The 25267-nt window shown below is 37.8% G+C and overlaps 1 protein-coding gene across 1 annotated transcript in view; it reads right to left on the bottom strand.

Annotated features, from left to right (window-relative positions):
- Positions 1–1079: 1079 nt before the first annotated feature.
- The window catches only part of TKI1 (TSL-kinase interacting protein 1), a 74696-nt gene continuing 50508 nt past the window's right edge, over positions 1080–25267 (bottom strand). Inside the window, exons 7-12 of the mRNA XM_089821693.1 lie at positions 24649–25058; positions 24307–24548; positions 23565–24228; positions 1993–2400; positions 1649–1780; positions 1080–1540 (exon numbers count right to left, since the gene is read on the bottom strand). Coding sequence (XP_089677819.1) covers positions 1169–1540; positions 1649–1780; positions 1993–2400; positions 23565–24228; positions 24307–24548; positions 24649–25058 — 2228 coding nt within the window. The 3' untranslated portion in view covers positions 1080–1168. The remainder of the gene's footprint in view (positions 1541–1648; positions 1781–1992; positions 2401–23564; positions 24229–24306; positions 24549–24648; positions 25059–25267) is intronic.

Below are 25267 nucleotides of genomic sequence, written 5' to 3'. Positions count from 1 at the left end.
ATCACACTACATGATCCATCATTAGGATGAAGAGAGCAAGAGATGTCAAACAAACTAATAATGCTTAATAATCATCATTACAATGAATTGAAAAGCCCTAAATCTTACGCAGGAGTATACAATAGATTTATTGATGCATTAGCGCTGATTGACAGTCAACTTAAGTTAAGATGGTGGATCAATCAGAGTTAACACTGCATTGACAGTGTTTGAAAGGACTGGAGGTGCATGAAAAGACTAGAGTTTGAAATAATCACTAACATATGTTCCCGAGTCCTAACAGACTTAGCTCAACCACTTGCTCACACCCAAGACAAGTATTACTTTCCAGCAGGCCAAAATTGCCCAAACTCATTCTTGGACTATTTTGTTATGATGCATATAGTTTTAGTTTTATAGAAACTATTTAATATTATGTATTTTATCATATCAAGTTTTGTTTATGGATTAGATAGTGTATGTTATTTAGCATCAACGTTTCAGATCATAATCTGTGATCCATCACCAAGATGAGAGAGAAGGATAGTAAAGAAAGAAAGATGGACCACAGAGTGTAATCTGAAACATTGATGCTAAAAAACATGCACAATCTAATCCAGAAATGAAATTTGATAGTAGAAATGGATTGTGGAAATCTACTATTATTAAATGGTGTATTTACTTCTAGTTTTATAGAAACCATTTACTATTTTGCTTCCCGCCATTAGCATTCCGCATGAGAATGTGATTTTGTACCCACTTTGCAATTATATATATCTAAACTCTGATTATTTTTTGGTGTTTAATTAACTCATTGGATGCATCTTCCCATTGAATTTTGCAAAAAAAGATGTTTTTTAAATTAAACTTGAGCTTCTTTTTAGGTTCTCGAGTTTTCCCGAGAGTTTTCTTGAAAATTGGCCAAAAATTTTCTGAGTATATATTATTGGGGGAGCTTGGCAAGTTTTTGCCGAGTGAGAGTTTTCCATCTGTGAATCAGAATAAAAAAAGAAGAAACCTGGCCAAGTCACCAGAAGATATGATGGGTACAACTACAATATGTCAAACCAAAATGAAAATTTAAGCAGCACACAAGATCATGCTTAAAAATATATTTATAAAAACATGAACTCACTTGTACAACCTTCTCACATGATGGCACTCAACAGTTAGCTTCCACAACCCCAAACTAAACAGGAACACCATCTATGGATACTGTCAACTGATTTTCAGCTCCATGCAAGTCAACTATTGATGCTTGAAAATTAGGTTTTACATCCAAACTAACAGACCTGCTGTTTTCCATGTTTTTATTATCAAATACAAATAGAGAATCATTTTCACTCGTATTAGTAGGGCATAGAGATTGAACTTGCTGGTCCTGATCATTTACACTCGCTGAAACCTTTTTCTCACTTCCAAAAAGAGAGCAGTTCTGAAATGCATCTAAACTGATTGCAACCAGCCCACTGAAACTGAGACTGTTGTCTCCTGCAAGGAAATCTCCCCCCTGTACTCCAGACGGACGGATACTGATATCTAAAGAGCCTAATGAATCTGTCTGTTGACATCAAAGAGATTTATTTCAGAGGGAAAAGTGTACCTAAGATAATTTAGATTTGTACAAAATGTAAACAAGATAGATTACAATGCATGTGGAATAAATTACCCAGAATAGATCATTAGCTGTAGATTCTCTCTCTCCTATGTCATCTTGGATTTGTTCTCTTTCAGGAGAGCCTGCATTCAGATCTTCCACACAAGGTACATCCTCGTGAATTGAGCTGCCTTGGACAAAATTCTGAACATACAAAATGGCAGTGTGTCATAGTGAATGCAAAATCCACTTAAATTTGTTTGCATTTCAAGCACATATTCTTGTGTAATGGTGTTTCTAATGAATCAAAAACATTTTGCTATCAATTGTAAAATATGAAAAAAGATTGAAGCAATTCCAATTAATGTTCATGATGCATGCAGACAGGAGAATAAAATCAAGATAACAAAGCCCACCTCTGAGGATCCAGAAAGGCCGCATGAATTTCTAGGTACCTCCTGAGAGCTTGATCTTGTAACCATATTATCAACAATACCTGACTCTTGAGTGGAGAAAGGGATTTTTCGGAATGCAAAAGCATCGCAAGTTTCATCGCCATCCCAAATTGATGGTTGAGAATGATTGATAGGCATGTTAGTTACCTCTTGGGAATGTGCAATATGTGCATTGATTGCAGCGTCAAAGGAATCCATATGGTGTGGAAACAACTGATGCTGAGTGCCACTACCAACAGCAAGACCCTCATAGCAATTGCCATGCTCTGCACATGATGCCTCATTCAAGAGATCCCCAATGCTTATGTTGCTTAGACTGTCAACCCAATCCATTGTTGACAGCCCACTGCTATTAAATTTTTGAATCTCCTGCATCAAATTGCAATACACAAAATGTGAACTTGGGCAATCATGTGAAACTTCACTAAATGTATACTTACACAAAAATATTTATCTAAATTTCCATCACACGCACATAGTTTGAATCAAATGGACCAAGCATGACCCTAATAAGAACCATTCTGCAGAAAAGTGTCTTCATTTTATTCAGAATGCTCCTTAAAAGTTAAAATGTATTCCATTCTTAACATTTAAGTTATCAATAAGGAGCGTCCCTAACTTGTTAGATCTGACAAATTCAAACCATACTTCAATATAACAAAGTCGGAAACCAAAAAATTAAAAACTTGCATGACTGCCCCAAAAGTCCCCAAGGAACAAGTAGATCAACAATAGCCTAAGGTGATTTCCGGCTGATTATATGCAGCTCTCTGAGAAAGATGTAATCTGTATCAAACTGTGAATAGGATACAAGATTGCACGAATGTTTTCCAAGATGGAAATGTAGCACGAGTTTATACCTATGTGCACCTATATTTTTGCTTTTTATTTTTATGTTTTCGTGTTTGTCTTTGTATTTATTTATTTCTTATAAACATGTATGCATATTTGTATATGAATATGTTTGCACTTATTTGCTCTCTTCTTTTCTTTTTCATTCCCATTCTTTGTAATTGTTTTTAGTTATGATTATGAACTTAATTATTGTGTTTGTCTTTGTTTATGCTTATTTTGCCCTTTAGTTTCCTTTTGTACTTTTTATTCTACTTAATTGTCCTTAATTATTAGCATTTTTGTTTGAGTGCTTACCTTGCTGTTTTTTTCATTGGATTTTTATTAGCTGTTACACGTGTGCATTGGTAGGCCCATTTCAACATGTTTTGTTTTCAATGCTCATTTGTTCATTCTTATGTACCTTGCTATTTCTATTTTTTAATTTATTTTTGTGTGTGCGTGTGTATTTGTAGTTTGAATTCCTACTTATCTCCTTTCTTTTTTTCAAGGTTTATTTTTGTAATTTTACTTATTTTTGCTTTTGTGTTTGTTTAAATTTATTTGTTTATTCCCCCCTTAGTTCCCTTGAATATTCTGTTCCCTCCTGTTTTAGTCAACCTGATTGTGTTCCCTCCTGTTTTTAGTCAACCTGATCTGCTTACTATTTACTCTTCTCTTTTCTAGTTATCATCCCGACGATGGATCATGGTGCACGATCTGAAATATTGATGAAAATTAATCTAACATAGCCAAATCCAGAGAATGGAAACTTGATGCATTTAATAAATGTAGTATGTGAACCCACAAACCTTCCAGAATCAAGGAAACAGCAACTTTTGTAAATACAGAAAACACGAAGAAAAAAATATGTTTACAAAAAAGACATTATGTATAGATAATGGTTCCATTATTCGTGTTCCTGAACCATCACCAAGAAGAGTTGTTATCTACAACATATTATCAGGTTAAAAGGTAAAATATTATAAATTCCCAAAAAAACTGTTAAAGCGTCAGCATTAAACTCAATTTCTTAACTTGTTATTTGAACAAGATCAAATTGGTCCTTTTGATGCAGGAAGCAACTACAACAATTTTCAGGTGCAATGGTTGCATTACACTGGACATTAAAATTACAAGCATTAAATTGTTAACAACTTCATTTATCAGTTAAGAAGTTTCAGAATCAACTGAAATATCAGGAGATCAAAGAGCATTGTGGATTCATACAATCACTGATCTTCTGTAATGTCCCCATTTTAGCAGTTGACCAAGTGTGTGTGCGTTAGCCTTGTTCTACTTGGTCTCGAGGGCTAACGAAGGGTTTAATGGGATCCTGGAGTGTTTTGGCCTAGTCATTTCCAGTTTGGGCCAAAACGAAGTTGATTTACTCAGTTTCAGGCATACTTACTATTTTAGTAAGTCAGCAGGACACAGTGCAGGTCAATTTTGGTGATTGGATTTGATACTCCTCGGTGAGAGCTTTCCGATGAGCTATCACTCGCATTAGTCGGAGTTCGATTGCTAATACATTTTAATTCCTGAAGTTTAATTAGTAACATCTAATTTAATTGTAAAATATTAAAGTGTTACTTTAATATTTATTTTATGGGGATGTGTACCCAAGGGAGACATAAGGGGTATTTTATTATGTGTTTTATATACTACACATCTTTTATCCCACATTGCCCATATGAGCTGAGCGGACCCTTGGAAATAGAATAAAAGGAAGCATTTGTGGCTTCATTAGCCAAGTTGAATATGAGAAGAAATTGGTGTGTGAGTTGCAGCTCCGTTCTTGGCATTTGAGGACGTCTATCCTCTCTTGTAACATTCTAGACGTCATTCCCTTGGGGTTTGGCCTTTGGAATTCTTTGTTATTGGCTTCATTATCAAGCAATTTAGTTGCATTTCCAACTATAGGCAGATTTGGTATTTTGCTCATATCTTCTTCACTACTTTTTCGACGCTTATGCCGCTTTGAGGGAATGATATTACGAAGGTAGTGGACTGATTGAAGGACAAAGCACTGTAGCAGCAAGTTCGAAAGCATGGGCTGGAGTATTATGTCAATACTGCTGAAGTAATTAGTGAGTTGATAAATCTGCCGTGTATTTGGTTTTATGAATTCTGAAAATAACATTTTATTAGCAGCAGTTCATTTCCACTTTGCATATTATTGTAGTTTCTTTCTTGTTTATGTTGTATGATACCAATTCCATGCACAAAACACAACAAACAAATAAACATTTGATTTCCGGAGTTATAAGGGGTTTAAAATATTAAACGGAGAAATAAGAGGTTGAATGCAAACTGTTTGACAAAATTCCTTTCAGCAAATTGGTTTAGTTTTTTGGGACATCCAGGGGTGCCCATTACAGTGGTATCAGAGCTATAAGTCCTGCCATCCTGTGGAGGTCTTATAGGGAATTTGGAACAGCCGGATAGAGGGAAAAGTGTTTGACGAAATGTCAAAACACTAAAATCAGAAATTAAAAAACACAGGCTAAGCATTTATGTTTGAGCATGCGACAAGGGCCTTATAATTTTCGCAATACCAGAGCAAGACAAAATAGGATTTCAAACTTGCAAAGCAAACAGTCTAGTACATCCGTGCAGGGGGACATTGAATCCAACCATACAGACACAAAGGAGATATTCTTTGATCAGGACAACAATATGGGTGACCGAGATGACAGGAATACAGGATTAGGCGGAGGCGGGAATGCCGGTCCAGATCAGGGGAACGTAATGTTCAGACAGTTACTGGATACATTAGAGCAGGGGTAGCGTATGCAGCAGGAGCAGAATAGGCGAATGGACATGATGTTTCAGCTCATGGCTAGACAAATGGGTGTCAATATTAATCTAAGTGATGCCAACAACAAAAACAATAACAATGAGGGAAACAATAACAATGGGGGAAACAATAACCATGGAGGCCAAGGCAACAACAATGGTCCTGAGAATAACATTAATGGTAATAATGGACACGGCAACAATGGGAATGAAGCTGATAACTTTAGACACATTGCACGCCCAGCGCGGACTGCGAGCTCGAGACCTCTTCTACCCACCTTCCCACCTAGAGATCCGATTCAACCAGTAAACGAACTGCAGATTACCGAGTTACAAGATCAGTTCAGGAGGGACTGGGAGGCTAGTGGACCGGAGTTTCAGGCGGATATTTCCCTCAGAGATTATATGGACTTGAGGATGAGACACATGCCTAGAGCAGGAGGGAGGAATCAAAACTTTGAGCTGAGAAAGAAAGTTGGAAAACTTTCCTTACCTTATTATGATGCTTCAAGGAAGATGACTGCACGAGCTTGGGTGCCAAAGGTAGATACATACTTGCAGCTTAATCCTATGCCTGAGGAGGAGGCTATCAAGTATGCGGCTATGCACTTGGATGGCGTTGCATATGAATGGTGGCATCATGGCATGGTGACTTTGGGGCATAATCAAATTACATCCTATGACGAATTCACCGAAACATTGATTGAGAGATTTGACACTAGGGATCCCGAGTTACATTTCAAGGAACTAGCACAGTTAAAACAGTCAGGTTCTGTGGATGCTTACATTGCCGAGTTTCAGCACTTATCTGTACTTGTTACTGATATCTCTCCTAGGAGATTGGTGGTGTTATTTTGTGATGGTCTTGCTGATCCATTACGAGGTTGGGTGAAGGGACATGATCCACTCACCTTAGCTGAAGCAACTAAAAAGGCACGAGATTTAGCCCCTTCGGTATACAAAGGAAAAAACCATTCAACAGATTCTTCCTACCGCAAGGACAAAGACAAAGACAAAAAACCGTTTCAGAAAGAGTATAGCAAACCCAAAGAAGGATCAAAAGGACTAGACAATGAAACCTTGAATGAACCTCGAAAGAAGAAGCTGTGCTTCCATTGTAGAGAGCCTTGGGACTTATCTCATAAATGTTCTCTCAAGGCTAAGGCAAATCAAATGGAGTATTTTTCAGTAGAAGATTCAGAGTCAGAAGGGGAGGATCAGCACTCCGATTCAGATGAGGGTATCACTATAGAGGAGAGCAGCATTCCTAAGGATGATAGATCGTTGGCACGCTTGACAGGGGCCCAAAAGGCAATCACATTTAAGGTCAGGGGTACTATCCAGGGGCAGAAAGTGATATCTCTTATTGACACTGGGGCTACACATAACTTCATAGATGCACAGTTGGTAGCCAGGAGAGAGTTACAGACAGAGGAGCATGATGGGTTTAGAGTCATGGTGGCTAACGGTGATAAATTATTATGCACTCAGAAGATATCTAATCTTCACATCAAGTTTGGAGATGGCTACGAGTTGAAGGATGAGTTCTATGTTGTGGACATAAGATATTATGATGTCATCCTCGGCATGACATGGATGGCTTCACTAGTGGAGTTCACACTCAACCTAGCGAAATTGGAGATGAGATTCCAACATGAGGGCAAAACTGTGGTACTTAGAGGTCTTTCAGATGGAGGTTGCAGAGTAGTGTCCTTGAGGAGAATGCAGAGACTTTTTCGTCACGATGACATAGAGTGGGCGGCAGAGTGCTACATTATGCCAACTTCACCAAAGCCACAAGAAAAGAGTCATCCACCAGATATCCAAAAGATACTTGATAGATACGCTAAAGTATTTAGCGATATTCCTCATGGGGTTCCTCCTGACAGAGGGATGGAACATGTTATTGAGCTCGAGGAGGGAGCCAAACTAGTTATGATTACTCCCTATCGTCATCCTAAGAAACACAAGGATGAGATAGAGAAGGCGATTAAGGATTTGTTGGAGATGGGGCATATCAGGCCCAGTAAGAGCCCCTTTGCTTTAGCAGTAGTATTGGTAAAGAAGAAGGATGGGACGATGCGCATGTGCATCGATTACAGGGCACTGAATAAGAAAACAATTAAAAACAGGTATCCCATTCCTAGGATTGATGAGCTGATTGATGAGTTGCATGAGGCATGCTTCTTCACCAAAATTGATTTGCGATCCGGATACCATCAGATCAGGATGAGAGCAAAGGACATTGAAAAAACAGCCTTCCGATGTCACTATGGCCACTTTGAGTTCATGGGTATGCCATTTGGTCTAACCAACGCACCTGCTACATTTCAAAGTTGTATGAACTAGGTATTCAGGAAGCAGCTGAGGAGATTTGTCTTGATCTTCTTTGATGACATCTTGGTCTTCAGTAAGACCTAAGAGGAGCACTTACATCATCTGGAGGAGGTGTTATCTATTCTGGAGAGAGAGTCATTGTATGCCAAGGAATCTAAATGTGAGTTTGGCACGATTGAGCTCCTTTACCTTGGGCATATCATTAGTGCAGATGGCGTTCAGGTTGATCCCGAAAAGATTAGAGCTATTGTAGAGTGGCCTACTCCCACAAACCTTACACAGCTTAAGGGATTCTTTGGTCTATGGTGGTTTTTATAGGAGGTTTGTTAAGGGATTCTCACAAATTGCTACACCCTTGACAAATCTTACCAGGAAAGGAGCCTTTGTGTGGACAGGGGCAGCACAGAGGTGTTTTGAGCATTTCAAGCAGGTAATGTCTTCATGTCCAGTTCTAGCTCTACCGGATTTCACGAAGCCTTTTGAGCTTCATTGTGATGCATCAGGTGATGGGATTGGAGCAATATTGATGCAGGAGAAGCATCCCATTGCATTCGAGAGTAGGAAGCTCCGGAGAGTTGAGAAGAGTTATTCTATCTATGACCGGGAGATGTTGGCCATAATGCATGCATTGGCCAAATTTCGATCATATTTAGTAGGTGGACGTTTTGTGATCAAGACTGATCACAACAGTATTAAATACTTCATGAGCCAGCGTGATCTTAATGACCGGCAACAAAAATGGGTGACTAAATTGCAAGCTTATGACTTTGACATAGAGTTTGTCAAAGGTAAGAAAAATGTGGTGGCTGATGCCTTATCTCGGAGACCTCACTTATGTGCTCTGACAGAGATTTCAGGAGATTGGAGAGATTGAATTATAGCAGAGTATGTCGGAGATGCTTGGGCTTCTGGATTGATTTCAGGTACCATACAGGATGATCACTATGAGGTGATAAATGGATTGATCAGAGTTCAAGACAGGGTTTATTTGATTCTGTCATCACATTTGAGAGAGGCGATACTGAAGGCATTTCATGATGCTCCCACAGCTGGACATCCGGGGGTCTTCAAGACCTACAGGTAGATCCGAGAGTGGTTTTCATGGAAAGGGCTCAATGATGATGTTCAGAGGTATGTCAGGGAGTGTGTGGTTTGTCAACAGAATAAGGGAGAGCACACATTTCCTGCAGGTTTATTATAGCCCTTGCCCATTCCTGATAGGAAATGGGAAAGTATTTCGATGGACTTCATCACTGGTTTACCACGAGTGCAAGGAAGAGATTGCATCTATGTGGTGGTGGACCGCTTGACGAAGTTTGCTCACTTCTTTGTTATTCCGTCCACTTACACAGCAGCACAGGTGGCAGATCTTTTCTTTAGAGAGATATTCAAGTTACATGGGCTGCCCAGATTCATTGTCAGCGACCAGGATAATAAATTTATGAGTGTTTTTTGGCAAGAGTTGTTTAGGTTGTGTGGTACAGATCTTACACCTAGCACTAGTTATCATCCACAAACAGATGGGCAAACAGAGATTGTGAATAAATGGGTTGAAGGATATTTGAGGAACTATGTAACTGCACAACAAAAGGCTTGGATCAGATGGTTGCATATGGGAGAATATTGTTATAACACCACTTATCATTTGTCCATCAAGATGACTCCTTTCATGGCACTCTATGGTTATGAAGCACTTAGCTTCATGGATTTAGTTTTGGGGGACAGTAGAGTGCCCAAAGCCAAAAACTTATTGCAGGATAGTCAGGACATCCTGAAAGTGCTCAAAGAGAATATACAACAGGCCCAGAATCAACAAAAATTGTATGCTAATCAGCACCGACTAGAGCGTAGCTTCGAGGTAGGGGATATGGTTTACTTGAGGCTACAACCATATAGACAGTCATCGCTCAAGAAGAGCGGAGTTGAAAAGTTGAAACCTAGATTTTATGGTCCCTACAGGGTGATTTGCAAAGTGGGCAAAGTCGCCTATGAGCTTGAGCTTCCAGAGGGAAATCGAGTGCACAATGTGTTTCATATGTCTAAGCTTAAGAAAGCCATTGGTCAGAATGTAGTGCCTTCTGCAGATTTACCCCCTTTGGATGAGGAGGGGAAGCTTGTGTTAGTACCCGAGGCTATTCTGGACACCAGAGAGAGGAAGCTTAGAAACAGGATAGTGAAAGAGTATTTGGTCAGATGGAGAGACCTGTCGGAGGAAGATTCTACATGGGAGAGTGAGCAGGTTATTCAGCAGGCTGGACTGAGATTGCTTGAGGACAAGCAATTTCAAGGGGGGCGGACTGTAATGTCCCCATTTTAGCAGTTGACCAAGTGTGTGTGCGTTAGCCTTGTTCTACATGGTCCCGAGGGCTAACGAAGGGTTTAATGGGATCCTGGAGTGTTTTGGCCTAGTCATTTCCAGTTTGGGCCAAAACAAAGTTGATTTACTCAGTTTCAGGCATACTTACTATTTTAGTAAGTCAGCAGGACACAGTGCAGGTCAATTTTGGTGATTGGATTTGATACTCCTCGGTGAGAGCTTTCCGATGAGCTATCACTCGCATTATTCGGAGTCCGATTGCTAATACATTTTAATGCCTGAAGTTTTATTAAAGTAACATCTAATTTAATTGTAAAATATTAAAGTGTTACTTTAATATTTATTTTATGGGGATGTGTACCCAAGGGAGACATAAGGGGTATTTTAATATGTGTTTTATATACTACACATCTTTTATCCCACATTGCCCATATGAGTTGAGCGGACCCTTGGAAATAGAATAAAAGGAAGCATTTGTGGCTTCATTAGCCAAGTTGAATATGAGAAGAAATTGGTGTGTGAGTTGCAGCTCCGTTCTTGGCATTTGAAGACGTCTATCCTCTCTTGTAACATTCTAGACGTCATTCCCTTGGGGTTTGGCCTTTGGAATTCTTCGTTATTGGCTTCATTATCAGGCAATTTAGTTGCATTTCCAGCTACAGGCAAATTTGGTATCTTGCTCATATCTTCTTCACTACTTTTCCGACGCTTATGCCGCTTTGAGGGAATGATATTACGAAGTTAGTGGACTGATTGAAGGACAAAACACTGTAGCAGAAAGTTCGAAAGCATGGGCTGGAGTATTATATCAATACTGCTGAAGTAATTAGTGAGTTGATAAATCTGCCATGTATTTGGTTTTATGAATTCTGAAAATAACATTTTATTAGCAGCAGTTCATTTCCACTTTGCATATTATTGTAGTTTCTTTCTTGTTTATGTTGTATGATACCAATTCCATGCACAAAACACAACAAACAAATAAACATTTGATTTCCAGAGTTATAAGGGGTTTAAAATATTAAACGGAGAAATAAGAGTTTGAATGCAAACTATTTGACAAAATTCCTTTCAGCAAATTGGTTTAGTTTTTTGGGACATCCAGGGGTGCCCATTACATCTTCTTATAAAGTATGTGGCTCACAGTATAACCTACAAGATTTACTTCAAAGACAGGGAAGGTCCCACTTGAGTAATTGCAGTATACCCTACGCATCAGATAGTGAAAGAAGGTAAGGATATTGACCTGTGTGAAATGTTGAGATCACAATTGCTGCATAATCTGATGTAACTCTCTTGATACTTCACTTTGCCTATTGGTATAATGTAACACTCTGAGTTCAATGTTAGTAAATGCCATCAACCACTGGAAAATCTATCATCAAGAACTCACAATTAAGTACAGGGATCTTTCCTAAAGGTAAATGAAGTTTTCCCTCTTTGGTATCCTTTTTATACCCTTTGTCCTTGATGGCAAAGGGAGAGAATAAGGAAGAACGGGGAGAAACAATTGAAATTAAAAAAGAAAGGACATCATATTAAGGCAGAGTTTTGTTTCTTTTTTTTAGTACTTGTGATGGAAGTTTTGCCTTTTTAATTTTTTATGTTGCCATCAATGATAAAAGGGGAGATTGTTGTCATTGATGTACATGCATTGCTATCGATTCATTTTATGATATAGTTAATAGTATTGTTCTCCACAATTCTCCGCACAAACAGTTATGGTTATGCGCTTTAGACAGTTTGCAGTATATATGATACACATATAAGTTTTGCTGCTCCAGACAGAATACTTTACTGGTTTGGTTATTCAGTCTACCAATTACTTGTTTCTTAAAAATAGGACAGTTAGTTATGATCTGCAATTTATCACATGGATGTTTTTGGTTCTACTTATTTGGGACAGGATTAAGGACTGGACGAAGCATGTAAAATCAAATAGATATGATTGCGAAAAATGTTTTGGCCATCATGTGGTAGGTTACTTCAAACATATTACCTCTAGCGACTATTTGATTCCAGTGAGTTTAGCCGACATGAAATAAGTGTTGAACTCCATATATAATTAAGTGCATTTGTTGCAGGAAATAGATATATGAGAAAGAGGTGTGAAGAACAGGGTACAAATATGCGAAAAAGAGAAATTGCAATAGAAGATTGTGTGAATGTGAATGAGATTCTAAACTACATGGGAACTGACTCAAGCGTACATCAGATGCATATATAACAGTTCACTTTTTTATTAGCTTTTGGCAGTGAGTCTCTCTCTTCAGGCTGCAAGTGCTCCAACAGTATGTCATGCAGTGAGCATTATAATATTATATAACTAGTTATATGATATCGAGAGCTAACCCTCTCCATGACTTTTCCCATTTGGGTTTTCCATGATAAGGCTGATGTGCTTTCATGTTTTCATCTTTCTGCAATTGAGGATTAAAGTAACATTGAAGAAACTGATTAACAGTAGTATTAGTGATCCTGTCCCCCCTCTTAGTATTTTGTTTGTTCAACAACTAGACCCTCGTCAATGAAGCTATGAGTACCACCACTATCAATTATGATAGTCACCTTATGCGCTTGTAAAACACCACAAATTTGGAAAGGGTAGGTGTTGTCAATGTTCCCCTTCTAAACTAAGTTTTTCTAGTTCATCTTCCATCACATATTTGCATTTGGGTTCTTCCTCAACCAAATCTTCATCCATCATTGCTTCTATTTTACACACTTGTCCCTTTCCTACATCTGTGACCTAGCTCCCATGGTCCTCTAGAATTAATATACAACTTCTTCCTTTGGAGCTCTTTCTTAGTGACTCCTCCTTGGCTTCCCTTTGGAGGTAATAATGTAGGTTGTGAAAGTGATTCCAACTTGTTGAGGTGGTGCATTCTTGGAGGAGGATTTGATCTTATTTGTAGAAATATCCACCCTGAATGCCTATGTTTCGTATCTTGTAGAGATGCCAGGTCAAGAGTGCTTACTGACCCCTAGAGTGACTCTATTAACCCCTCAATGAACAAGTGAAGCCTTACTAGGAAAACCCATCACCATGAATGAAAATTCACTAAAATTCCACCACATCATCAAATTACCAATGTTGCTTCAATCAAATCTACTCTAGGTGTTCTGATCAAATCTACAAGTCTGTGTAAATTCAACATATGGTGTAATACATTAATATCCTTGTGTGACAGTTGCATGATGTCACTGCTCACATGCAATCACATCCAAATGAAAAAATAAAAAATAAAAACTTCATGGCCTCCTCTTCCATCATGGGACTAACAGAGAGGTGTGTTTATTTGGACCCAAGCTCTTGCTATGACTTGACTTGAACCATCAAACATGGCAAGAGACATGTTTATTAATCTGTGATGTAGATCTTCATTACCTTGTGTCAAAATTTGTCTTCCCCTAAATCCATTCCTAGCATTGAATAAATGTATGAAAAGTATCACGTCTAAAATGATAAAATCACAATTAATCCTTGAATATTCATCTGCACAGATCTCAAATACTTGCTGATTTGACTCTTCTTCATAATGTGGCTGTGTTCTAGGTAGAAATGTGGGTTGAGTGGGACATGGTTAATCTGTTGCAAGCAGAGTGGGTATAAGCACGGAGGAAACTTCGTAATTAAGTGCGCTCAAGTTGGAGTAGTACTGGGATGGGTGACCTGCTGGGAAGTCTCGGTGCTTCACCTTTGTGAGCATCACCTAGATGCAATGAGTACTAAGTGCTCCATTCATTTTCATGAGATATGGGTTCATGTGAACCACTACTCATGAAACATGGGTCGATGAGTTCAACTCCAAAAACTACATAGTTGAATCCTGATAGCAATATCACAATTTGACTTGCTTTGGAAAATACCTCCTACTTATCAATGTTACTATCTTTTCTATCTCATTCTTTTTTGTGTATTTTTAAGATTTATTCATGTTTTGCATTATTCCATTGAGTAATTAGTTAGCTTCCTCATATTGTTTCATCATTTGTTCTTGTCCTCCAGCCATTTCTTTCATGCATGTCTTCCACTCATCCTCGTCAGATTTTCCACTAATTTGCTTGGACTCCACCTGTAGTGCAAGATCATTTTTTTTTCTATCAAAAGCACTTGGAGCCCTTTGGCTCCACTAAATTAACAAGATTTAAACCCCCATGCTAGCAAGATTGTTGTGCTCTGATACCAATCGTAATGTCCCTATCATGCCTCTGCAGTCATAGTTTCTTCTAGCAAATAAAGTAAAAGTGTCTTATAATAAAGCTGACTGATTGAAAGGGATTATAATATATAATAATATGAGGACCCGCCTTATAAATAAGCCTAGAAAATGGAATTAAGGACATTTCAACTAACACTAGAAAAAGAATAAAAGATAATAATAATTATTGTCAAAAAGAGGGCTCAACAAACCTAAGAGACCGACTAAGGTCTATTGCTATCTATAGTGCCTCTCCCATTTGATTAATGTTAAATCTTTTTGGGTGATCATGATTGGGACTCATGAGTGGTCGACACCCTTGGGGTGATTTGATTATTATTGCATTAGCTAGTTATTTATGCTTATGTCTGATTGATGAGATTATGAATTAGAATTATCGATGGATATTGTTGGATTTATGGTTGATGTATTTGTGCTACGGATATTTATATCAGTCTTGCAATAAACTTTTATTATGATGCAAATAAATGATTTGAATAGATTATTTTAATGAAATTAATTAAATGACTATTTACGCGATTTCACATATTGTTGCTTCAGCTATCTTATTATCATGCATCTACATTTGATCGGGTTGTTTATTGTGCAAGACCTATATCCCTGGCAGTGGCACATGGAGTCAGTGATCAAACCTTTCATGTTGAACCAATATCATCCCTGTATGGGCAATGTATCTCTATTGTGTTATAATAAACCCTCCAGTTAATTGGTAGATCTAGATTCATAATGCATTATGTGATTTGACTCGTAAGTGTGTTTGTGCATTTAGGGTTCCACAGTTGTCGTGGAAAAGATTAAATTAAATGTTTTTTAATGACTTAGAGGGATTTTATTTATTTTATTTTATTTATTTTATTTTCTCAACTAATTTGTCGTAGATGAATTCCAATTCAATTGGAATTGCCTAATTTAATTTGGGAAAAGGGGGCAAATAGATTATTAAGTTACTTAATAATCTATTTCATAAGTCACTTGATAAAGTGCTTATATTATGCCAAAAGGGAGCTTCTATACTCACTTTTCTATGTTTCATGTTTTGGAGAAATGGAGAATTTCCTCCAAAACCCTCTTGGAGAAATTCCTTCATTTGCTCATTGTGATCGATCCATTTAGTGGAATCGAGCATGGATTGGCTTGTTGGATTCATGCCAAGATTGCTCCACTTCCCCGATGGTTTTGTTCGATTCGGCAACCTATTTATTTTATTGTGGCTTTTCCCATTTTGCCTACTTGGCTGCGAGGTAGGGCTCTCTAGTAAATTAATTAGAGGTTGAGAACTAGTGTTCCCCAATGTTTTGGTATGCTAGTTCTACTTAGTTGGGTGGGTGTGAACATTTTAATGTTCTCAAGGGTTTTAGTTTGAAGTTTTATGTTGTTTTCGAACATGAGCTTGGAATTCGATTTTATTTGAGTTTTGGGAGTTTGGCAACCATTTGACTAATGGATTTTAGTTTTTTTTTATTTTCTACGTCACATCGCCTTGGTTCGTGTGCCACCTAGTTTTCTTGGGTGTTTCTTGGCAATTTTGGTTGTGGATCTAGAATGTATATTAGGTTTCCAATCTAAGCATAGTTTTACTTGCATCATTGGAATTCGTGTAGAATCCATACTCTCGAATTTAGGCTGGTTGAGTGAGTTCATGTTCTTTGGTGTTTTATTGCATCATTGGGATTTGTGTGGAATCCGTACTCCTGAATATGGGCCGCTTGAGTGAGATTATTGTACTTGTTTCATTTGTTGCATTTATCATATCCAACCCTTGCATTGGTATTATGTAATTACATTTGTGAAGTTGGTCGTGCCCACACATGAGTACGTGCACATGCATATAGCGGGATTTTGCAAGACCCAAACTCCTAGATATAGGCCGGTTGAGGGATTGTTCATTTGGGGGTCGGGTTGGGAACTTGCATTGCCTACGAGCACTCATCATGTGATGACCATGGGTATGTAAGGTAGGCGGTGGAGTGGCTTCTCTCGTATACCCCAGCCCAAAAGTAGCTAACAAGGTAACATGAAGAGGTTCTAACAAGCGATTACCAAAATTAATAAATGGGAAATAAAACTTAATAATAAGATAAGAGAATACTTGTATTGTATGTGACCTCCTAAGGGAGTTGAGCCATACCATACAAAGGTACAACATGAGGCCTCCAGTTGGAGTTGAGCCATGCTAAGCATGTGGCCTTCTGAGGGAGTTGAGCCATGCCAAGTAAGTGGCCTCTCGAGGGGAGTTGAGCCGTACCACTTTTAGCTTGGGCTTTCTGATGCCAGGCGACTTACACTCCACTTGAGTCCCCACATAGTTATCCTTAGTGGGTCTGACCAATGACCTTATTATTGCATTGTCTTCATGATCATATAGATGTTAGTGTCATGTTCTTGATTGGCATGTGAGTTAGCCATGGGTGACTGTCTTATGTGATTGTTTTCAGGTCACTGTCTTCATGAGCACAGAGGGAGTGGGTCTACAAGTGCAACGTGGTTGGGAGGCGTAGCTACCTTTACCACTGCTGGCGACCGATGTACAGAGATGATCTACTTGTTGGAATTAGTGTTGTCATTACACCAAAAGCTCGAGTTGTCAATGAATGTTACAATAGCCAGAGACAAGGATCCATAGGAGGCAATTAAGCACATGTCACAAATCCATCGGTTTATGCTGGACAAAGGCACCAAACTAGAAGGGATGGAGGCATCGACCTCCCAACAATCCCCCCTCAACATGACCCAAGGGATTTGAACCCGTAACCCAACGCTCTAATACCACTTGTTAGAATCATTGTTGTCGTTGCACCAAAAGCTCGAGCTGTCAATGAATGTTACAATAGCTAGAGACAAGGATCCACAGGAGGCAGTAAAGCACATGTCACAAATATGTCGATCTATGCTGGACAGAGGCACCAACCTAGAGGAGATGGAGGCACCGACCTCCCAACACTACTTCTAGTTTGAGGTCGGTTCTGGATATTCACTTGGTACTTCGGTGTATCCGGAGTATGTTCTCTTGTGATTTATGCTTGACTTTGGATGTATTTGATATCATGTTAAGATGATGTTACTTGATGCATTCCTTTATCACGGTGTTGTATCATGTTGCTTAGTTAAGAATTCTTACCACTGCTTTGGTTTAGTGATGCTATTGGTGTTGGATGTACCTGTTCTTATGATGTTACTTGATAATTATAGGTAAGAATGATCTCATGAGACAGCTTCGACTATCTTGTTGGCAAATTGAGATTCAAGCTCAGGGGTTTGGTTAGGATCCTTGAGATCTCATGATGTCATTATGGTAGAGAGGAAATAAGCACAGTTGATTTTATTCGGTTATATCTCTTTGATAGATTCATTTCACTACGATGTTGCTTATGCTCATTTTATAGATCGATGTTGTTGATCAGATGGATGTATGTTATTGTAATGTGTATTTTAGCTTTATTCAAATTATTAGATTTACTCTTATGCTCTCGAATGATCACTCCTCGATTTACATGGATCTGGTACTCCCCGGTGTGGAGGTTTCATGTTTTTACGCATTTTCTTCTTGCATTGTTGATGTGTTGTTAGCTTTTCTCACATGGGAAGAGCAATATCTCACGCGAGTATGTATTCTCTCTGCGAAAATGTTTTCTCTCTCGCAAGTATGTAGTCCCTCGTGCCGCAAGAAAAATCTCACACGGCAAGACAAAGTCTCACACATGTGTGATGGGGAAACTCGCGTGGCTAGAGTAAAAAACTCGTGCTAGAGTGAATTTTGTCTTGCGTGAGCATGGAGGTTGTTTTCTCATCTGGCAAACAGTGAGCATTTGAACACACTTCGAGAAGATGTGAATTATAGTGTTGATTACCCTTTTGGGTTCTGCATCTTCTCATATTAAAACAGATCAGCTATAGGTTGTATAAAATATATTGTTTAAGTATATACTTAAGATATATTTTAATATATGCGACAATTCATTTGAGATATGTCCAGGAGTTAAGATAAAGATTATAGAAAATTTCAGGGCTTTAGGATTTCAGACATAGTCAGATTTCAGGGCATCAAGATTTTAGACTTAGCCAAATTTCAGGATTCGGCATGTCTCTGAGCATGGTGTCCAGTGGATGAGTGGTTGTTACCTTGAGCCTCGCCTTGTGTATGACCGTTTGAGGGTCTCTTTTAATTCTTGATTATGTTATGGTTAGTTGGAAATGGACTTGTATGTTTAACCATGCTAGGAACATTTGCTTTGGATTTAAGTTATGGTTTAGTGCTTGGGGATCTTTGGAAGTGTTTGACTGAACATGTGAGTTTAGTCGTGTTCCTTGTTTTATTATTTGGATTGGATGTTTCGTTCTTGCACTTGGTTACTTTATGTTGTTGCTAAGTAACTTATCTTAAGAAAAATTATTCAGTGCATGTTTTATCCTTGTGTTCCAAGGATCTCCAGGCGTGGCATTACACTATCCTTCACAAGATTAATAATACCATGGCCAGCGATCTATACAAGCATTTAAATAAAATTAAATTTAGGTGGTCATTGCCAATTATTACTTAAGGAATAAAGGATCAAGACCAGCAATCAACAATGAACTGTCACTTTCAATGGGGCAGAAATTATGAAAGATTGTGACCTAATAACAGGATATAGATGGGTAGTCAATACTTGGGAATTGAGAGAAGGAAGAAGGATAAGAGCATATGTTCAGGAATATTGAACAATTGGTTTGCAAAAGAAGATTCTAGATGTAGCATCAAGGCATTTATAAGCATCAGCAATTGCATAGCAGTGAATGGGTCTAAATCAGATCCTATTATTGATCGCAAGGCAGTAGCATTCGTATTATTGTGGCATGCCTGAATATGTGTCTAAATGTGTGCCTGATATATGCGGCAACGTGGTGTACAGTTCTTCACATATTAGTATAAGCACATAACATTTTGTAAGCAATATTATAGATCTCCAAATAGCAACAATCAATCGTGGAAAGGTGAATAAGGGAGTACCCCACTAAACACACCACCTCATATGAGAAAGCAAAAGGCCACATGAAGTGGAGAGAGATGATCTATCCACTCTTGGGCCTGGAGTAGAGGATCTCTTGGGCACTCTATTGGAGTTTCTCCCCCACCTCTACATTGAATGATTCGTGGGATGGACTCAAAGGAGTCACAATCTTAGGAGTGAATAAGGGTGGCATGATGCAGGAATAGTTATAGGACTCCTTGCTAGGTATGCCACCTCATAAGAGATGGCAGAAGGCCACATGAGGCCAAGAGGGATAGTCTATACACTCTTGGGGTCTATGGTAGAGGATTTCTTGGGCACCCAAGCATTTCTCCTTATGCAAACTCCATTATGGTTAAACCCTAATAACAAATTAGATATGTTATATGATTAAAATGATCATATGAATTGTACCTTCAATAATTTGTCTAACATAACTGCAGGATCTCAACAAGATTTTATCTTGCTTCACATTCTTTGAGTAAAGTTATATCTCTACTGTATCATGCAGCCTGTTTATTGAATTTGAGACTCTAGGAAAAACTATAGAGTAACCCTGGAAAGGGTACACTACACTGCCTTTCTAGATAATTACTTATTTTTACCTTAATATGACATCATATTTCAAGTTCTAAAATGGTAATCGCATTATATTTATAAATATAACTTACATAAAAATCATAAACTTTATATTTAATTCAAATAATTCTAATGATCATCTTATTTGGATATTTCTTTTCATTTGCAGCTATTTCTTTGAATGATTGTCCTTTAATGCTGGTCGAGCCACTAAGTATTTCCAGCCTTCTCAAATATCTTATAGAGACACGTCACCCAAACCTTCTTCTCCACTCTCAAGAGAACAAGTACTAAATTTCTCATAACTAGACATCTCATATTCTTGGCCTTTGTGTCAGCATCAAACCATCAATGTTTTTGAATGTCAATATGTAATGATGATCTAAGATAAAATATGTAGTGTCTTGAACTCTGGCTCTTTGACACAATGACATTTGACAATTGTGTATTTAAACTTTTGAGTTAATGATAAACTTACCTCCATTTTTGTTTTCAAAGTTCTATGTCATGATATTTTCTGGAAATTAATAAATTATATTAAGAAAATTGGCATCTCCAAATACCCTCATTTCCTATATTTGAAAATTAGTTGTACCAATATCGGTACCAATCTCTAGGGTCTCCAAGTACCCTCATCTCCTAGCATCCTTGATGTCAATTGTTTAATTGGCAAAAGATATTTATATATTTCATTCATTGACAATTCTTAAAAGAAATTACTATATTTACTTCATAATGACCAAAGATCATGTTGACTTTACAGATTTATAATGAAGGTGTTTGGATCTCCAAAAACTTAGACTTCTTTGTAACAATGCAGAGACCAATAGGGGGTTGACGTATTTTAGCTTTGATGTATTTTATCATTAATCCAAAGCATTCTAGCTTGCAAGAGGTGAATTCATAGCAAGTGTTGTGACAAATCATGATAAAGGAGCATAACTCCATTATATTGTATGATGTTCAAGAGATTGTACCTAGACCAGATATAAAGTAAGTGATTGATTCCAACTAGTTATACAATGGAAGCATGCGGCAGACGGAAGTATATAATAGAGCAGAGAAAAAAATTTGATGCACAAAGGTTCTCTTAGGAGAAAGGAATCAATTGTTGTGAGACTTGTGGTCAAGTTGCAAGATACACTATAACACTTCTATTAATACAGTTACATCTCCTGCATCTTATTTTGTTTGGTCTTTCTATTAAATGGATGTGAGGATAACTTTTCTAAATGGCAATACCAAGAAAAAAGTTTATAATAATCAGCCTAGAGAATATGAGGTGCATGGACAAGAGATGCATGTATGCAAGTTGACGAAAGCCCTATAAGACTTCAGGAAACCCTGTATGCGTACAAGTAAGCACCACAGATTAATGAGCACTTGTTGATGTTGGGTTTCAGCAAACTTTTGCAACTCCTATCTTTCAATATCTGTGTGAGATATGCCTAATCTTTTAGATTCAATCCTTCAAGTGGACAACTTGATCCTTATATTAAATAGTGAGAAGCTCATACGATGGTGCAAGGTGGATTTGACATCCAATTTTAACATAAACGATATCCCCCTTACATGCTATTTTTTAAATCTTGCAGTGTGTCAATGTACGAGAGAAGGAAGAAGTTGAGAAGCATGCAGTAGAGATTCTAAAGAAATTTCAAATGTTTAATTGCAAGCCCCTTGCTACTTCAATGATTCTAAATCTGGATTTGTGTGGATTCCGAATTAAATTTGTGGATCCTTTTGTGTGCAATTAATTGCTGGGTTTCCTCATATATGTGGTTAACCCTAAACATGATACTTGATATGAAGTGAACTAATTGAACTAATTCAGTGTTGAGCAATGGTAAATTCATCCAAACTTATAAGGTACAATTTATTATGGATTTAGGTATATTAAAGATGGAGAGTTTATACTGCATGGCATTGTGGAATTCAACCAGACAATTGATACCAGTGAGAGAGAGCATTTCATATTTTCTTTCAGATTGAGGTCAGGTATGATATCCTAGTACAACAAGCAAAGGGTAGAAGATGCATTAATTTCTACCTACACATATTATTAGCAGAAATTACCAATCAGATGTTGGATCTTTGAGATATGGGCACAATAAAAGTGGAATCAAGCTCTATAGTTATTTAGTATGTACCCTCAAATAGGCAAGTTGCAGACAAGGGAGAAATGGTTCTTTAGTATGTACCCCCAGATAGCCAAGTTTGCTGACATTCAGACAAAGCTGGTGGCACAAGGGAAATTCAAAACACTGAGTTCATAGGTTTGATGAAGAACACTTTCCTCCCAAGGAGAGTATTATCGTTTCAAATGTGTTACTTGGCTGTTGTTCTACAACTGGCTGAAAGAAAACACCTTTTTTATATTCTAGTGTTTTTTGTCCTACAACTAGATGCTGAATGCAGCTTTAAGTTTTAGTTTCAGATTGTTTGTTTTCTTATTTTTTGATGAGAACTGGATTCTTCTAGCCTTCTGTATATAGGAGGATTCTTTGTTGTTTTTGTTTTTGAATAAAGCATTTTGTCTTCTATTTTATTTAGCTTTTTTATTATCTGTAAAAAGCCAGCTCTGCTAAAATTGATGCTCTAAATTAGATGTATGCAGATCTTTTTTAACCTATAAAAGAGATCTTGCGCACACAACTTAGAGGAAGAAAAATACATATAAATTATTTCAATTTAATAAACAGCCGTTTTTTAAGTGATTGTTGTTAATTTATTTAGCAGTGTTTAAATTATGGTGCTCAGTCCTGCTGTGTTGATTTAAGTTTCAGCTTGCAATTAAGTTTATTATTTTGGGTGCAGAATCTGCTTACTATGGTCTAACAATAAACAAGGGCAAAGAATTTTACCACTACTCCACCAAACAACAGCCTCAATGGAACAAATTGTGTCTAATAGTGCTGGAATGACAGAGACAGACTTGGTTTCCCCAGAAGTAGTTCCCATCACTAAAAAAAATGACAGAGATGCACTATCAAGGGTGAGCCCCCAACACACTAACCATTCACCTCAGTTTTCTCCAAAACAATTTCAGCCTTTCAAAAGTAAATCTTTCAAAAATGAATTCTCTATAAGGAATAAAGTGTTGCCCTTCTGTTTCTGGAAGTTAAATGAAATTCCCACATATTCCAGGGTGACAATTTTTATAAAATTACAAAAGAATCTACAGCTTACATCTAGAAAATATGATATCTCAGACCATTGGTTAACCTATCAAGCAGTGCTATAAAGTCAACAATATATTAGAAAGCATAACAGGCTGACTTATATTTTTGAATCTTGACAATGCAATAGAAGCCAGGATTCTAACCACATTAATAGTTTGATAACCTAATGGTAAATTTATTATGGTAAAAAGTAGATTTTTTAAAATCTAGTACAGTTGCAATATAACTAATAACTACACTTGAAATTTGCAAAAGATAAACATAATACAACAGTTACCTGATTTCCCACAAGCCTTTCCACAAATCCACCATTACATTCTTCATTTTGCCATGAACAGCGTAATTGACTGGTGTATTCTGGGACTCTGCAAACTTTTGCAGGCACTCCATTGTGCAAAATTGGATCTGGTAAACTAGAACAGATAGCTTGAGGTGAGTTTGTGTTGCCCTGATCACTAGGCTTGCACTTGTCTTCAACTTCCCCTGCTGACCTTGGACTAAATCTGTGCGGAAAGGATAGCGTATGCCTTACTGACACAACTGGATCTTTTACACTTGTTACTGTTGACATTTGGGCAGTTGATTGAACATACTCAAGAGGAAGGGTAATGGATGGTGCATAATCAGAGAAAACGTGTGAAGTTTGGTTTGAAACATGAGCAAAAGGAAGTTCTATATCTGAGCCATTGTGCAAACGCCCACTCTGCCTTGCTTTGAGACCATAGTCATAGCCAAAACTTCCAGATATATTTTCTGCATTGGTCCAATCAGTCACTTCTTCACTTCTACTAACATCTAATTTGCGCAACTTACCAATTCGATTATTTTCAGGCATTGTGCTTTTGTCAATCATGTCATTTGGATGAGATACACTGAAAGCAGGATGCTGACAGGGCTCTTCATTTGATATCTGCTGAACACGAGAAGAGAACCAACCATACCTGCAAAAAAATGCTAATCAAAAAAGCCTATATGGAAACAAAATTCATACTACTTTAATAACATCCCCAATTAACTACCTTAAACGGAAGATTGTAGGACTTCCAAGAGCTGCATACACATCTCCAGCACAGGCAGCAGTATCATTCAGTGTCCAACTTTGACTGTTGAGAAGATCTTTGCATTGTGCATTGTACGGAAACAGCATTAGTTCACCTGATGCAACACTTGAACTTCCCCATTTCTGCATAAGATGTTGAAGCACTGATGAAATCATCTTACGAGCCTTCAGAGTAAGCTCCAAGTATGGATTATGCCCATCCTGTAAGGACACGTGATGATAAAGAATTAGCAAACTTGAAAACCTAATTGTAAGTTGCTATAAAAACCTCTAAAACATGCCATTTTAATGATGCCATCACCTTCTCCAATGCTTTCCGTGTAAAGTCATCAACAGGAAACAATTGCAATTTAAGTTTTGCAGCACTACCTGCCCTTTCTGATAATTCAGAATTATACCAAGCCACTGGAGCTTTGAACAAGTCCGAGTTTTGAAAGGGCTGTGACAATTGCTGTGGTGTTGCACCTTGCAATGCACTTGCTTTCAGTGCATTGGCTTGCAATTGTCCATTCCTCTTTCTTGGTAAGTGCATTCCCTCCGCAAGTGATGGAAGAGCTTGTTCATTAGGACTTTGCAAAACTGCCTCATCTGAAGGGTTTTGCTTGGCAAGAGCAGCACGCTCTAGCTGCTCAGCCGCTTCTGCAACTAATGTTACTCCTGCATTAGCAGCCTTCTCCCATCTTTTAAAAGCAGCTGAGGAAACTAGGCCATCTGTAAAGAAATAGAATTTCCATGGAAAATGTAAGAAACTCATACTCCTGCTCAAACTCATACTTTCTAATATCTATCAATGATGTATAACTTTTCCAACATATATAAACAAACTTACAAGTTTTATGGTAATTTTCTTATCCCACAATTTACTAAACCGTAAATTGACCATTGCTTTTGGTGCATTTTAAGAATATTATAAGAGGGAT

This window comes from Cupressus sempervirens, chromosome 3, assembly GCF_028749045.1.
Source record: "Cupressus sempervirens isolate cs-2001-9-10 chromosome 3, ASM2874904v1, whole genome shotgun sequence".
NCBI classification, from domain to species: domain Eukaryota; kingdom Viridiplantae; phylum Streptophyta; class Pinopsida; order Cupressales; family Cupressaceae; genus Cupressus; species Cupressus sempervirens.
The sequence above is the reverse complement of the archived record's forward strand: the minus strand, read 5'-3'. Positions and strand labels throughout refer to the sequence as shown.